At 47.6% G+C, this 16,702-nt stretch overlaps 1 protein-coding gene across 2 annotated transcripts in view; it reads left to right on the forward strand.

Moving 5' to 3' along the window:
- The first annotated feature begins 314 nt into the window (after positions 1–314).
- Positions 315–16,702, forward strand: part of SH3TC2 (SH3 domain and tetratricopeptide repeats 2) — a 61,750-nt gene continuing 45,362 nt past the window's right edge. For both annotated transcript variants that reach the window (XM_008064396.2, XM_008064395.2), the window contains exons 1-3: positions 315–515; positions 10,611–10,709; positions 14,068–14,195. In XM_008064396.2, the coding sequence (XP_008062587.1) occupies positions 464–515; positions 10,611–10,709; positions 14,068–14,195 (279 nt within the window). In that variant the 5' untranslated portion in view covers positions 315–463. The remainder of the gene's footprint in view (positions 516–10,610; positions 10,710–14,067; positions 14,196–16,702) is intronic.

Consider the following 16,702-nt stretch of genomic DNA (forward strand, 5'->3'; position numbering starts at 1 on the left):
TCCTCAGAGCCCAGGGAGGCCGTGCAGAGAGGCTGGGTGGGGATGGCTTTCTGAGGGCGGCAGGGGGATCAGTGTGGGCCCAGGCAGCCAGGGAGGCCCAGGAGCTTCGGTCTTGACTTCCATGAGGCTCTCTGCCTCCTCCCCCTCCTTGGCTGCCCCCACAAGAACCAAACTGTGTCTGTCAGTCCCAGAATGCCAGGAATGTGCTGCAGCCTGCTAGGCATGAGGCATCTGCAGAGAAGCAGGGAGGAGCCCTGCTCCCAGCAGGCTCCTAGGCTGCCCCTCCCACATCCCTGGCCTCCTGCTGCAGCGGGATATCAAAGGCCGCATTGTGCAGGGAGCCGGCCTTGGTCCCTGTGTGCCAGGGAGGAGGCGGGAGGAGGGACACCGCTGGAAGCCTGTCCCTCCCAGTCTCTTCTGGCTGGTGTTCCCAGGGGCTCAGCCAGGGTAGGATGGTGCACACATGGGTGGCTGCTTCTGTATCCCCGGGGAGCAGAGCCTGACCTGGGGCCCAGGTGAGTTTCCCAGGGGGCCGAGTGGACCGTCCGGCGGGGCTCAGGGACCTGCTGGGTGGGAAAGGCTCCCCCAGAATGGGAGGCAGCATGCTCTCCGGGGCCTCTCCTGCCTCCCTGGTCAGTGTTTGCCATGCTGGCTTTGTACAAAGGAAGGGACGCCTGGGAAGCATTTCCTTTCCCTGAGGAAAGATGTTCTGGGCTAGCTCTGCCCTTGGCTGCTTCTCCTGGTGTGAGTAAGCCCTTCCTTCCTTCCTTTCTTCCCGAGATTCCCTGGGACAGGAAGCGAGTTCAGGCTATGAGTTCCTCTGGGCCTATGGGTGGTCATAAATTTGGCCTCAGTCAGTCAGGCCTATTTTTGTCAGGGTTGCTGTTACTGGAGAAAAACAGGCAGCTTCCTGCCTCTCCCTACGACTAGGTGACCAAGAAGTGGCTGGGTTATCTGAGATTTGACTTAGGTGACCAGAACTCCTTAGGTGACCAGCCCTCCTGGTCAACTGGGACTGAGGAATGGCCTGGGATTCAGGCAGGGCTGAAACCCAGACGGTTTCAGGAAGACCAGGAGGGCTAGTCTCCCTTACAAGTTGCCTGCGTCTTCTCAGTGCTGAACCATGTGGGGCCCTGTGTTCCCTTGTGTGGTGTTTCTCTCTTGTGTGGGTGAGGGTGGCTTCTGGAGAATGCGAGGATGGATTGGGGAGGGAGGTTCGTTTGGGAGATAAAAGGAGCATTACTCCAAGGCCTCATTCTTAACCCTTGTTGGGGTCCCATGTTTACTCACAGCTCCCAGGGTTCCTGAGTGGGGAGGCCGCAGCAACCCCAGCTGAGAACTTCCTACTCTCTGTCAGATGACTTTCCCCATGGTCCCGTGACCTGGGCTTGCAGAGGGCACTCGTCCTGAACAGGAACCCAGAGAGGCCGTATTCTGCTTCCTCTGCTTGAAGCCGTGGCCTAGGCTCCTTGGCTCCCTAGTAGGGAGTGCCTCTTAGGCCAAGGACCTAAAACTATTAATATGAGCAAACACACCCCAAGCAACGCCCTTGGCTCAGGAGGCACAACTTGACTCCTGAGACATTTTGCTTCTCCAGATATTTGGGATTTATAAACTGTTCGGTCTCATCCCCTCAGTCCTGTTGTCATTACACCCAAGGGGGCAGACACCGTGTGGACGGAAGACATGCAATGTCCCAGGGCTGGAAGGCAGGGACCTGGGTTCTGGGCCTGACTTAGTCTCCCACTGGTTGCGCAGGCGTCACACGACCAGTTGCCTAGTCTTTGAGGCCAAAGTGTCTGGGCCTGATTTTGGTTCTCTTACTTGCCTCGACTGCTTATTCAGCCTCTCTGAGTTTTAGTTTCTTCATTGGTAGCTTTCATGAGATGATTATGCTGCCCCAGGCGTGTGGTGGGGATTGTGTCCACCTATGAAACCCTTGAAGCCGCCTGGCCTGTGGTTAGTTGGCCCAATGCATGTTAGCTGTTGTTTTTTTACTTTTTCTTTTGAGTTAGAGTCTCATTCTGTGGCCCAGGCTGGAGTGCGGTGGCACACTCACGGCCACTGCAACCTCGACCTGCTGGGCTCAGGAGATCCTTCTAGCTCAGCCTCCCAAGTAGCTGGAACTATAGGCACGCACTACCATGCCCGGCTTATTTTTTGATTTATTGTAGAGACAAGGTCTCACCAAGTTGCCCAGGCTGTTCTCGAACCCCTGAGCACAGGCAATCCTCTTGCCTCAGTCTCCCAAAGTGCTGGGATTACAGACTTGAGCTACCGCACCCAGCCGTTAGTGATGCGTCTCTGACTCCAGCATGCCTCCTTCTCTCTCTGGGTCTCATTTGGCCATCTGTAGTATTTGGGGCTGTAAGCTGCTGTGGAGGTGCCCTGACCCCAGCCTGGGCATCTTTGCCTCTGTGGGACATCTGTCCTTCAGCCAGAGCCTTCCTATAGGACAGTTATATATCTCAAAACAAACCAAAAAATCAACATTGGGGAAGACGTTCTCACAATGTCAATGGCACTACTATTCTATTATTTTATTCCATCACCTATTTTTGCCATGGATGACTGCTTGGCACCCGGAGTCACTCTTTCCCCGAGCCAGCTTGTCACCTGTCTCCTTGGGGCATCGATGCTGTCCCCCTCATTCTTCCCCTGGGGCCTTTCTCTCGGGGTTGAAACGGGTGTTGGAGATTGGAGGCTGTTGAAGTGAACATTTCCATTCTAGATTCCCCTATTTATCCTAGAGGAAAGGAACAAAACATGAGCGGCTTCCTGGAACTACTAGTCGCTTGACCTTGTGCAAGTCCCTGTGTTCTCTGAACCTCAATTTTCCTGGCTGTCACCTGAATTTAAAGGTAGCATGGGTTCCACGGGATTTTTGTGAGGGTTAAATGGGATAGTTCCCCTCCTGGACTGAGTGCGAGATCTGGCTTCCCACCCACTGTGGGCAGCCTTACTGTCAGCTAACGTGGACCACGCCCACGTCACTGTGTCCTCTTCCTGTGTCCCCTGGAGAAGTCTGGGCTCGTGTTTCTTTGGCTGCTTCCGCCTTTGTGTCTGTTGAAGGGGGTGTTGACAGTGGAGACCAAACAGGGAGTCCTCAGGGGAAGGGAGGCAGGAAAGAAGGAGGCTTTGATAGCTCTGAGCTGACTGCTGCCCGCGGGTTTATTGTTCTCTCTCAAGGTTGAGGCTGGTGGTAGGTGGGCGGGAGTGTAGAGACTGAGAGGACATGAGAGTGAATTCCCATCTTCAGCAAGTCCCTGCACAGAGAACGTTTTCCCGATCAGGGAGTTCAGGCCTCAGAGTCCTGAGGCTGTGTGGGTGGTGCCATCAGGACGCTGGCATGACCCTGGGCAGCTGCGTTCTCATGTGTGGACCCTGGCTGTAGTGCCTGCCCACGATGTTTGTCGTGTGCTCACAGAACTCTCCCGACTGCACATGGGAGAGGGAGGGTTTTGGTCCCATGGTGCCATCTCTGACCTCCGACCCTGTGGGGTTCTTGCCACTGTTTAATGAGCTGCAGCTGCTCACCTCGAAGCACAGAGCATGTTGTGTCAAAGCTCACCGGTCTAGACGCTTCTAGTACTCTCCCTCATCTTCCGCGCCTTTCTGAAGGAGTCTGGCAGATTCACACACTTAGGAGGTGTGGGAGAGATGCATTTGCCTGTGTCCTTTTCCTTTCGATCTTTTTTGATAAAGGTGAACCATCAGGACAATAATGGGGGCAGGTGAGGACTGACAGCAGGACACGATGCCGTGCACGGAGTCCAAGAGACCAGCGAGGCGTTTCAAACACACCGATGGCAGGAAATGTTAGAATGAGAAGCCACCATCTGACTGCACATTTCTACGTTATGTCCTATGACCTTCAGAAAGTGTTTCTTTCTTTTTAAAGAAATGAAATGTCACAAATACATTTAGGGTTCCCTGCATAGCTCTTTCCAATATCATCCCCCACCCAGAGTTAATCACTTTCATGAATTCAGTGGTTTTGTGTTTTTACTACATATTCATGAACCCACAATCTTGACAAAGAAATGTTGCAGATTTTTAAACTTACAAAATGATATCATCATGATGTGTGTGTGTGTGTGTGTGTGTGTGTGTGTGTGTGTGTGTGCGCGTGTGCTTAACATTGTGATCTGAGATCTATCTATGTGGACAGATGTGTCTGTAGTTCTAACTTGATATTTATCCCAATAAGGAGAAGGTGGGTTTACTGCATAGAAACTGCTGATAGCGTGTTTGTTGGATTAAAAAAAAAAAAGATGTGGGTGGAGAGAAAACTCCCGCAGAAAAATGTTTGCTGCTGAGTTTTCTTCTCAAGGCTGAGGATGGCGGGTGGACAGAGTATGGCAAGGGGACATGAAAGTGAATTCCCATCTTCAGCAAGTCTCTGCATAGGAGACATTTTCCAGATCAGAGACCCCAGGTCTTGGAGTTTTGAGGTCTGATTGATGTAATGGAAACTGCGAGGTCTGCACTCACTGATTTGGATGGCCTCTGACCCGTTTGCACCATCAACCTCAGGTCCACGACCACCCACCTCTCCAGCATGGCCTCTACCATGTCCTGTGCACAGAGCCCATTCCCTCTCACCTGCTGATCTCTTCACGGGTAATCCTGTTCCCTCCACCCCCTATCAATTTGCCAAGACAATAAAAAGCAAGCCACAGACTGGGGAATCATGATTGCAAAACACAAATCTGATACTTGTATCCAGAACACATATTTTAAAAAAATCTTTTGCAGTTCAGTATTGAGAAGACAACCCAATAAGAACGGTGCAAAATGTTTGTAGAGACAGTTTCATATGGAAAATGTTTAGATAACAAATAAGCCCATAAAATACTTAATATCTTAAGTTATTAGGAAAATGCACACTAAAACAATGAGCTAAATGGCATACCAACCTAGAATGGCTAAACTTAAAAGACAGATATTATCAAGTGTTTGTGAGGAGGTGGGACTACTGAGACTCTCATACGTTGCTGGTGGATTACAAAATGGTATAGCCACCTCGGAAAACAGCTTAGCAGATTTAAAATAAATCTCATTGATTTTTTTAAGTTGCATGTTTCGCAACTTTTTTTGATCAATAATGTTACAAATAAGGCTAATTTATATCAAAAGCAATTTATTTTTTTAAAGACCAACTTCACTTCTTTTTCTTCTTTTTTTATTATAAAGATGTGAGGTGCAATTCAGGGTTAGGTATACAAACATTGATTATGCAAGTTACCCTTGTTGAAGTGTGCCCCTCCCTCCCCTAGCAGTTTCCCTCAACTGCCAATACCACCCCCTCCCCTGGCAGTTTCCCACTACTGCCAATCTCTTTCTTATAATATTAGAACTGTTCAAGATCTGCTTATGAGTGAGAACATATGGTACTCTGTTCTTTGTTTCTGTGATAGATGCCTGAGTATGATCGACTCCAAATGCATCCAAGTTGCTGCGAAGTCCATATGTTTGTCTTTCCTTATGGCTGCATAATATTCCATTGTGTATATGTACCACATTAAAAAAAAATCCAGTCCAGCTTCGATGGGCAACATGGTTGAAAAGTAATCTATTGATTAATAAATAAAAGTCCAGGGTTTCGTGTGTGTGTGTGTGTATGTGTGTGTGTGAGTGTGTGTGTGTGTGTGTGCTTTTGGTACGACTGGATCAAGATATTCAGATGATGTTATCAGGAGGCTATCTTTTCTAAACTCTGTCTGCATTGGGCTAGACTCTACTTCAGTCAGGGACCCCTGTGGTGGGTCCCGCAGTCCAAGCAGTCATATTCACAGCTTCAAGTGTAAAGAAAGTTCTTCCTTGGAGGGCTAATGAGAGTCCTGGGACTAATTCTCATTGGCTCAGCCTTGGCCATATGGCCATGGCACAGCATAAGCCTGCTGGATTATGCCTGAGTCCTGTGCCCACTTTTGGATCTAGGGTGGAATCAGCCTCACACAAACTACAAGGGCTGGAATCATACAGGTCATGTGGCTCAAGGTGAAGCCAGGGTTCAAGTCTAGGGGACTGTCTGATTGCTCCTTTTCCAGTCATGTCTCCACCTGCCTCCAGGATTAGAAACAAATGCATGCCCATGACAGAATATTCAAAAAGTAGGATATTTGGAAGGCAGGCAAAAGTATAGAAAAGATAATTAAAGGTGACTCATCAATAACTACCATTGGCCTTTTGGTTTTTCTCTCAGTTATTTAAAAAAAAAAAAACAGATTTTTTTTTCCCTAAGGTAATTTATTCTATATGTTAGTTTTTCGTTGCCTTGAATCATCTCTGGTTCTCTTTCTTTTTTTTTTAGGCAGAGTGTCACTCTGTTGCCCAGGCTGGAGTGCAGTGGCATGCTCACGGCCACCACAGCCTTGATCTACTGGGTTCAGGTGATCCTTTTGCCTCAGCCTTCCAAGTAGCTGGAACTACAGGCTCATGTCACCACTCCTGGTTAATTATTTTTTTGGTTTATTGTAGAGACGAAGTCTCACCAATTTGCCCAGGCTGATCTCGAACCTGTGGGCTCAGGCAATTCTCTCATCTCAGTCTCCCAAATTGCTGAGATTACAGGCATGAGCCAATCTGCCCAACTACTCTGGTTCTTTTTCAAGGTCCAGGTCCAGCCTTCAATGTTCTTCATGCTGAAATGCAAGTCCATGTGTAAAAGAACTCTGTACTGTAAATCCATGTGCAACTGTTCCCTGCTTTGTCTATTATAGAACACACTCTAATTTTCTAACTTTCTTATCGTTTCTCAAGGAGATGCCCTTCTGGCTTGTGGGTCCTGAGGTCTCTGGTGAATTGGCTTGAGAATTCTCACATTCTAGAAACATCAGAAATACCCAAGGTACTAATTAAAAACACACATCTTCAGGCTCTACCTCTAGAGATTCCAAAATAAAGTAGGTAGAGAAGGACTCAGAGAATACTAAAATCCACCTTTTTTTGGGTGACTTTTCATGGTCACCCCAGCATCAGCCTGCTGGGCTCAGATGATCCTTCTGCCTCAACCTTCCAAGTAGCTGGAACTACAGGCACACGCTGCCATGCCTGGCTAATTTTTCGATTTATTAGAGATGAGGTCTCGCCAAGTTACCCAGGCTGCTCTTGAACCTGTGGGCTCAGTCAATCCCCTCAGCTTAGCCTCCCAAAGTGCTGGAATTACAGACTTGAGCCACCGCGCCCAGCCTAAAATCCACCTTTTTATTAAAATGCACCATTTATACAGACTTGTAAGTGCAGTCATGTGTAAAGCATGAAGAATTTTCACAACGTGAATATAAACATCTGTGTTGCTTCTCATGGTTATGAGACATTCATGCTCTTTGCTGTGTTGGATTTAATGACATGTACCATCTCATGCCTCCCCATTCTGGTATAGATGAGCATTTGAGTTGTGGCCAGGTGCTGGCTGTTACAGTAGTACTGCTCTGAATATTTCAGTGGATGTCTTTTGGTGTTAGTGTGTGCATATTTCAGCTTGAATTGACACTGTCAGTTTTCCAAAGGAATATTTCAAATTTTTTTCTCACACTTGCAGTGTTTGAGAGTTACAGTTGCTCTGTGTCCTTATCAACACTTGGTTCTGTGTTTTTTGCTTTAGCCAACCTGTGGAGTGTGGTTTCAATTTTCATTTCCTCAAAGAGGTTGAGCAAATTTTCATATATTTATCAGCCATTTGAATGTTGTTTTTGGTGAAATGCCTACCTAGTCAAGCCTTTTGCCCAGTTCCTAGTGGGCTGCCAGCCTATTTCATAAAGATTTTTAACATTCTTTGTACATTCTAGGTTTGAATTCTTTGATGACTATACATATTGTTAAGGTTTTCTTTTACCCTGTCACTTGCTCTTCATGCTTGTAACTGCATCTTGTGATTCACAGAAGTTCTGATTTTACTGTGTCCCCATCTATCTGTGTTTCTTTGGAGGATGATACTTTTTTCCATCCTACTTGGGAAGTCGCTGGCATTCTCGTGTTGTGCAGCTATTTGTCTATATTTTCTAGAGGTTTTTTTTTTTTTGTATGTGTACAGACATCTTTTCAAAAACAATTACCCAAGTACTTCTGATGCAGACAGTCCACTAATTACATTTTGCAAGACCCTGCAATTTTCTGCTCGGACCCTCACACATCCTTTAAAGGCTGGGTCATCACTCGAGCCTTCCCTTCTTCCAGGTGGGGTCCCCTCGCAGCTGCCATCATCAGGTTGCTGTCTATCACATAGAGTTCCACAACAGGGACACATTCTTACACATCTCCAGGTGAAAATGAGTACATGGATAGGGAGGGGACATGGTGGCTGGAGAACAAATGCCCTGTAGAGGGACAGCAACCACTCAGCTCAGGAGATTGCTGTCATGAGAGCCGGAGGAACTTGTACTACAGATCTGCCACGTTTCAAAGCAAACCTAAGCATCTGGAGATCTAGTCCATTTCTAAATGATGTCAAAGCATTTCAAACTAAAAATTCACTGTGTGGGTCAAAGAAGGAGGAGAAGGAGGACGAGGAGGAGGAGTCATCTGTGGGTTTGCTAAAGCTTGTGTTCAACTGTCCTAGTATGGAACCTGCCACTCTAAGTGTGACCTTGGTACAGTGGCACAAGAGTATCACCTGTGAATGCAGAAATGCAGAATCTCAGCTTTCAAATACTGAAGCAGAATCTGCATTTTGTCAGTAGCCCCAGGTGATTCATGGGCACACTAAAGCCTGAAAAGCACCAATCTAGGTGTGTGGTTCTCCACACTGGCTCAAATTAGAATCATTTGGAGAACTTAAAAAAACCAAACCTATGGCTATGTTATTGTCCACAAAAGTCAGAATCTCTTTTTCTTTTTTATAGCGACCCGTGCGATTTTTAAAAATTGGGTGATTCAGATAGGCAGCTGGGGTTCAAATACATAAATTCAGTCAATCTCCACTTATAAATGGGCATAGGAAAACCTCAACAGGTGGGCAGGGGAAGCGCCTGGCCAAGGTCACTGGACTCACACATGGGAACACTGCTCTGCACTCCTCGTCTCTCTTGGTTCCTAAGCCAGGGCCTTTCTACTGCAGCAGCTTTTGGTTTCTGGGGGCAGAACGACAAGATGCTGCTGCTGGACTTCAGCCCTTGACTGCCAGGGCTCCAGATGAGCTGCTTAGCGTGAGCAGCTAATGAAATTTGCCAGTGGAGAGCTCTGCTCATTCTAGCCGAATCTCATTCTCTGTATACCACCCCAACACCAGTGCTCACTGCTCCTGCTGTGAAGACATGGAAGGTCCTTGACATGGGGAGCAAAATACCCCTGCAGAGGCGCCAAGTGGAGTCACATACTCTTGGGGGCCACATGAGGATTCGGGTCCAGCGCGACCCTCAGTGAGCATGACAGCGCCATTCCTCTGTGCTCCTGGGTTGCAGAGAGCAAACCCCAGGGATCTGTACACCTGTGCATGTCCTAGAAATGGGAGGAGCAAAGGGTTACTTGCAACCGGTGGTTGAGTCAAGATTCCCAGCCTCTTTTCCAGGACTAGGTGATGCTTATAGTATTCTGACCCCGTAGTATAGTACTTGAGAGGTTTCACGGGAAAAAAAGAGAATCCAGTCACCAAAATGAATGTGCTGAGGACCTGCATTCCCTTGTGTCCAGGGACCCCATCATGGGCCTATACTCTACTGAGTGCTCGCAAAGTCCCCCCGTGCCTGCTTCCTGAGGCCTCTAGCTGCACCAACTCTCTACTACCAAATGCCCCACTTTCCCAGCCCCAGCCTTTGTCCTGAGTTTTTTCTTCTCCTTTTCACTCCACTTCTACAACTGCAAAGACCGAAAATTTTGGAGAGCTAGGAGGAGAGAGATCCCCGACAGGACCCCATTTAGCGGGCAGACAGAGGACACTGGGGACAATTATCCATGTCAGGGCCATTACAACCATGCCCCGTCATCCCCCTGAGGATGCCAATCTCTATCTCTACCCCATGACCTTTAGCCATGCTGCAGTCAGACACATAACATCTGTGTGTTGAGCACCTCAGTGTACTAAGTAGTGGAACCAGGGTGGACCTGTGGCTTAGAATCTGCTATTTTATTTTATTTTTTTTGAGTTGGAGTCTCAGTCCATCGCACATGTTGGAGAACAGTGGCATGATCACAGCTCACTGAAGCCTCAGTCTCCTGAGCTCAGGCAATCCTTTCTTCTTGACTTTCTGAGTAGCTTGAACTGCAGGCTTGCGTCACCTGCCCGCCTAATTTTTAAATTTTTTGTAGAAACAGGGTCTCATTATGTTTCTCAGGCTGGTCTCGGATCCTGGGCTAAAGCCATCCTCCTGTCTCAATCTTACAAACTTCTGAGATTACAGGCATAAGCCACCATGCCTGGCTCAGACTCTCCTTTTTAAATAAAATGGAACACCCTAGCTGCTACAAGATTGAGATGGCATGCATGACAATTCTTTGATAACAACTGAGTACAACATAATTATAGGGCAATGGTGACAAAAGTTAGAATTCTTCCATGCCACCAATCCTGGGGAAAAAAATTGTCACTTGAAAAAATTTGCTGCCCATGCCTGTGTTGCTTACCACTTGCTTATACCCTCACAAATGATCTTTTGTTTTACTTTCTCCAGGTAAAGAAGCTCCTTCCAAGGATTCAGCCATATCGAGTGAGGGCATATCCTCGTCTGAACGCAAGGAAAAATGTTTCCTGACACAGAACATGACTCCAGGTATCGAAATCCCAGAGGCTAGCCCAGTTTTAAAGAGCACATTTCCCGCAGAGGGCTGCTGTGTCTGCCTTCTCTCCCTCCTCTGCAGATTCCCCTTCCAGGAGCCACCACCACATGCCCTCTGTGAACATGACTTGACCATGCTATTCACTTGTGCATACACTGTCCCTCATTCATCATTGCCTGTGAGATTAATCTAAACTCAAGCTGGCACACGGCAGGAGCTCCGTGTGTATTTGCTGTGTTGATGAAAGTGTGTGAAGTGTGTCATTGAGCAGATTTTAAGGTGCTGGGGACCAGGGCTAACTTTTTTTTTAAATTGGGTATTCAGCATGGTACCTCAAAGAGTTGTTTATACATAGTTGAGGCTCAGAAACTGGTGGATAAAGAAATACACAAATCATGGACCGAGTATGTGGAGGACGTATTTACATTCTATAAACACCTAACACAGTCCAGGTACCCTGTGTGTGGTAGGTTCTGATAAATATTTGCTAAACTGTAAATAAGTGAAGGGAAGGTTGAATATGAGAGTGAGATTGAGCAGAAGGGCTTTTGTATGAGTCTTTCAGAAGCAGAAAAAGATTTCGAAATGGATGGAAAAAGCCTTCTTTTCAACACACACCTCTGACAAAGTCCCCTTTAAGGGACCTTGGTGAAGCCCACGAACGGGAAATTGTCATCAGAGGAAGCCATGCCCTGGCTGAACCTGTGCCAGGGACTGTGGGCAAGCCTGTGAAGACTCGGTCACAGCTGCACAGGGCCCCTCTGAAGCAGCAGGGACCACTTCTGAGGACAAATTTCATGCCTGGCGGCCCTCGCTTGGTTTCTCACTTCCTCGTCTCCAGGTGGTGATACCCAAGCCCCCATTTAGTCCGTGGGAGAAGGTCTCAGAGGCAGACATGACTCCATGACTCCTTACCACTCAGCAAACATGGTTGAGTGGACTCTTATTCTAACCATGACGCTGCTGCATCCTCCAAATGTGTGCTTCTCCCTGGGATGCAAAATACAACCTTGTGAAAAAGATTTACATCATAAACATTTTCAAGGATGTAACCCTCATTAATGGGTGCTGTAGAGACATATCCGACCTGGTTCTTTCTTTTCCCAGTCTCCAATTCTGCCAAGTCGCTTGACTGGCAATGGGAAAGCCCTCGCCTTTTGTCTACTGATGCGGTGCCCACCTGCCTCTGTCAGCATGGGCCACCCTGAGGAAACCCGCTGTTTCCTGAGAGCAGCAGAGTCAGCATGAGGCCGGTGAATAAGGGTGTCTGTAGGGGAAGTCCACCGCCGTGGGTGCACGTGTCCATTCGTTTTCCCTTGGTGCTTCCAGGAAGATCCCGGAGTGAGAAGACAGACACAGAGTGGCCGACCCTGCCTTTATGTGAATAGATGCAGATGGGAGCGACCAGATATGTGATCATGATGACAGGGTCGACTTCCAGAAAGACTACAATGTGACACAATGCACCCCACACAAACACTAGGGTGAACTCGAGCTCCTGCCCTCTGATATTCAGAGGGCACTGCAGGACCCCCTACTCCAGGCATAGGAGTTCTGTTCTGGGTCTTGGTCCTCGCTGGTGGATCCAGCCTGGTCTTTGGGGTTCCATATGCCTGGGTTCATGTACATGGCAAGGAGACCCACGGAAGGACTATTGATCAGCAGCTCTGAGAGATTCAAAGGAGAGTTTGGATTGAGATAGGCTTTGGTGGAAAGGGGTCACATGATCAGTTATCACCAAGGTTCATAGTCATGACCAGGTGAGGCAGCCACAGTCAGTAATTGCTGGAGTTGGGGGCAGGGCAACAGCTAATGCTTAATGTGTGTATTGAACATTTAATATGTACCAGGCACTGAACAAAAGGGGTTTTTATGCACAAGCTGGTTTGGTAAGCCTCTTAAAACCCTCATGGGATAGGTGCTAGAAAATCGTTTTGCAGTGTAGAGAGGACTTTCATGAAGTGTGGAGGGTTGCTCAGTCGCCAAATGCAGAGCCAGGCCTTGAACCCGAGTGTGTGTGGCTCCTTCCCAGGCTCCATCTTTGTGCTGTTCGTCCTATAGACTATGGGCCCACCACGTGGAGGACTGGATGGACTTGCTGAAGACGACGGGGTGGCAGGGCTGGGGAGGGTGGGGTGGAGTGTGCATGAGGTTGGAACACAGGCCAGGTAAGGACTGAGCAGAACCAATGTTCACTGATGCTCACGCCACAGTCAGGGTGTTTAGGCATGTGGTCCAAGAGCTGATCGGCAGCTGCTGTGTTGCAAGGACTTCCAGTCAGAGACAGGCCTTTGGAAGTGGGAGTCCAGAGCTGCCTGTGGATCCAGCTAGCTTGACAGGTGCTGTCTCCACCGGGCTGAGGAACTTGCAAAGGTCCTGCAAGTTGGGGCTGCTACAGAGACCTCTGCGATTACCCAGTCCAAGGCCTACTTGGTTGACTGTGTTGGATAATTATGGATGGGATCACCACTTGCTGTCTAAAGATGGCAACTTGCAAAGTGCAATAGTAAGGTGCTCCTCAGTGAGACCCTTTGTGACAACACTACCCAGAGGTGCTCACTGAGGTACCCCAGTGGCTCACGCTCTGTCTCTTGACTCTGTCACACCCATTTTGTAGCATGTTTCCCTCTGAAACTGCCATGTTTGTGGAACAACTTGCCTGGTGACCTGCTTGCCAGGCAAAGCACAGGCTGCTCGAGCTCAGGGTTACAGCCCTTCTGTAACCAAAGCGGCTCTCAGGAGGCCTTGATAAATATTTGTCAAATGAACGTGCATTTCGAAGATGTTGAAGATAGACTTTAATACATTCATGAATTACCCTGGCAAACACTGAATGCAGTATCAGAAAGAAACAGGTTAGAAAAAATGTACATATGCGTGTGTAATGCACAAAATGCACGTATATCCCACATCTTAACTGGCATACGAGCACATTTCTTTAAACGTGTTTAGAATGGCGTGCATTCAGAACTCTCGCAAATCCCCGCCCTCCCCCTCCAGGAATCAGTGATGGCTGCTGGTCTGTGTCAGCACCATGATATCAGCACCGGACAGTGCAGGAATAAGCCATGCCAGGCAGAAATAACCAGCATGAGACCGTCAATGCTGCGCTAAGAGCCTCCTGGGTTTAGTATTTTTTCCTTCTGGGGAGAACAAGTTAAAGGGGCACTGAAGGAATGTTAAGGACACTCTACCCTGTAACTAATGAGGATGTAACTATTGAAGTTTCAGATGCACGTGTGGGATAGCACTGTGGGTCTGTCCAACCCTTCCTTCCTTCCTTCCATGGTGTCTGGCCTGACGCCCTTCCTCTGTTCTCGGGACCTGATGCCCTCCTCCTGTTCTTTGCAGACCTGACGCTCTCCTTCTGTGTGCGGAGCCGCTCCCGGAGGGGTGTGGACGCGCCCCTGCAGGAGGCTGCCCGCCGGCGGCTCTGGGCACTGGAGAGTGAGGACCAGCAGGTGCGTGCGCTGTTCAAGGTGAGCATGGGGCAGGTGACCACTGGGCATGACTTGTGCTGCAGAAACCCGGGGCCCAAGACAGCGCCTGGGACCCAATAGGCCCCAACCAGCAGACAGACCAGATGAGGGGACAGTAATGTACGTGTGCTCTGCCCAACAGGAATGGGCAGGAATGAAGTGGGGCAACCTGGAGTCCTGAGTCAGAGAAATGTAGGTCCTGAATCTGCTATCAGTCATATGACTTGCACATGGCTTAACCTCTGCAGAATGGGAATTGTTGGAACACCCACCTCACAAAGTAGACTTTTTAAATTTGGTATTTCTGAATTTTATTTTTGTATTGCGATACAATATATACGACACAAAACTTTTCCTCTTGACCATTTTTACAGTGTACATTTCACTATGGCGTTAAGTACATTCACAACCTATCCATTGCCAGAAACTTTTCATCATCCCACACTGAAATTCTGTGCCCATTAAATAATCCCTCCCCACCATCCCTCTCCTCAGCCCCTGATAACCACTAAGGAGATTTTTTTTAATTACCAAAATTGTCAGTCAAAAAACAACACCCGTAAAATATTAGGATGGGGGAGGAAAAGACAATAAAGTAAATAAGCCCGTTCCTCATCTTTCATGGTGGGTGGGTAATATCTTCAGTTGTTAAACCAAGGCAGAAGGGTATGAGCAAATTATTTAAAGTTTAGGAGGTACTAAGTGGGAGCACGACAGACAGAAATGGATGCACATTGCTGCCGCTGGTGGTGGAGAGGACAATATTGCTTTACGTGATAAACTGGCATGCTCTAGTGATCTTTAGACTAAAGAAGGAGCGTTGTCATGCAGCTGGAAAGACAATGTCCGGTGTTTCAGGGGGTGAAGGTGAGTTTGTATCTGCAGAGAGCCCGGCATTGTATTTAGGTCCCTTAATAGTAACTAAGGGTTTTACATTTTATTTTATTTTATTTTAGATGAGAAAATATAATTTATTTAGAAGGTAAATTAGAAAGTACATTTGAGAGAGAGAGAGAGAGAGAGAGAGAGAGAGAGAGAGAGAGAGAGAGAAGAGACAAAAGATTCACCTCTCCAAGGTAGGAGAGGGACCAAAGCTTAGGAAACATGGCAGCCACTGCTCAAAGAGCATGTGGCCAGACCATAGCTTAGCAGAGCAATAGCCTTATTTTATTTTTTAATCCCTGGAATCTAGGATCTTGGAGATGCTGGCTTTCTCATTAGTACTCTCACTGTCCTTTATTTTGAGCCACCTTTGGCATTGCAGGAGAAGGGTAGATGGAGGGAGCTGGCCTGGGGGCTGAGGCTCAGGATGACACACATACAAACTCATGGGTGGGCTGGAAGGGGCCTGGAGCTAGCTGGTCTGAGATCTAACCATGCTCTGCGGGTGACCCCTCACAGATGACCTTGGGCAAGTCCTTTACCCCTCTGTACCTTGGCCTCCTTGAGTGTAAAACAGGGATAATGCCATTTTTCATTAGGTCTAAGATGCCCAGGATTAGGAAATACATTGTTATTTATGTACCTCCAAGAAAATAAACAAACGCTGCCAATCAAGGATGATTTCATGCTTCCTTATCTCTTATTTCAGAAGAGGTTAAGTATGACAAAAGCTTATCAGATACTGCCATTGTATCCTCTTCATGGGATTACACAAGGTGCCACTCAGAGAGCTCTTGGGGATGTGTCCGGCATACAGGAAGCTCTCTGTCAATTTTTACCTGGGAACTCTTGCTGATTATGGGATTTACATCCCCAAAGGGCCGAGGGACTCTGGGGTCTGGTGTGGCAGAATATCTGAGTCTTGACTTTGTGGAACTGGGGGCTTTTCCCTTGTATTCCCCTTCCTCCCCTCCTTCCCTAAGACTCCTTCATGATAGGGCTCTGGGGTTAGAATTGAGGGCGGAACCTGGCCTGGGGGAGTGATGCTCTGACCATCACCCATTGCTGTCCACTCCAGAGGCTTGAAAAAGCAGCAGAGATGTAGGAAAAACCATGTCTGGGCAGTGAGTCGGGCCTGTTTTCTTTCTTCTTTATTTATTTGCTTATTTTAAAATTTAATCTAATTTAATTAATTTATGTTTTAGATTAGAAAATATAGTTTATTTAGAAAGTCAGTTAAGAGAAAGAAAGAGGAGATTCACCTCCCCAAGGTAGGGTAGGGGGCCAAAGCTTAAAGAAACATGGCCTGACCATAGCTCAAAGAGCTCATGGCTGGCCACACAATAGCATAGCAAGGCAATGGCCTTAATTTTATTTTTTTCATTTTGCATCAACATTATTATTATTTTTTCTTTTATTTTAATAGCTTTGGGAGGTACAGACAGTTTTTGGTTACGTGGTTGCTTTGTATAGTGGTGAGGTCCCGGGTTTTAAGTGTACCCACCACCCCCACCTGTGTACATTGGCCCATTAGGAGATTTTTCATTCCTTCACACCTCCCCCTTCTGAGTCTCCGTTGTCCATGCTATCATTCTCTATGTCTTTGTAGATCTCTGCATCTTTGC

The sequence above is a fragment of the Carlito syrichta genome, unplaced genomic scaffold (assembly GCF_000164805.1).
Source record: "Carlito syrichta isolate Samal-C Ts95f unplaced genomic scaffold, Tarsius_syrichta-2.0.1 Scaffold307326, whole genome shotgun sequence".
In the NCBI taxonomy this organism is placed as follows: Eukaryota; Metazoa; Chordata; class Mammalia; order Primates; family Tarsiidae; genus Carlito; species Carlito syrichta.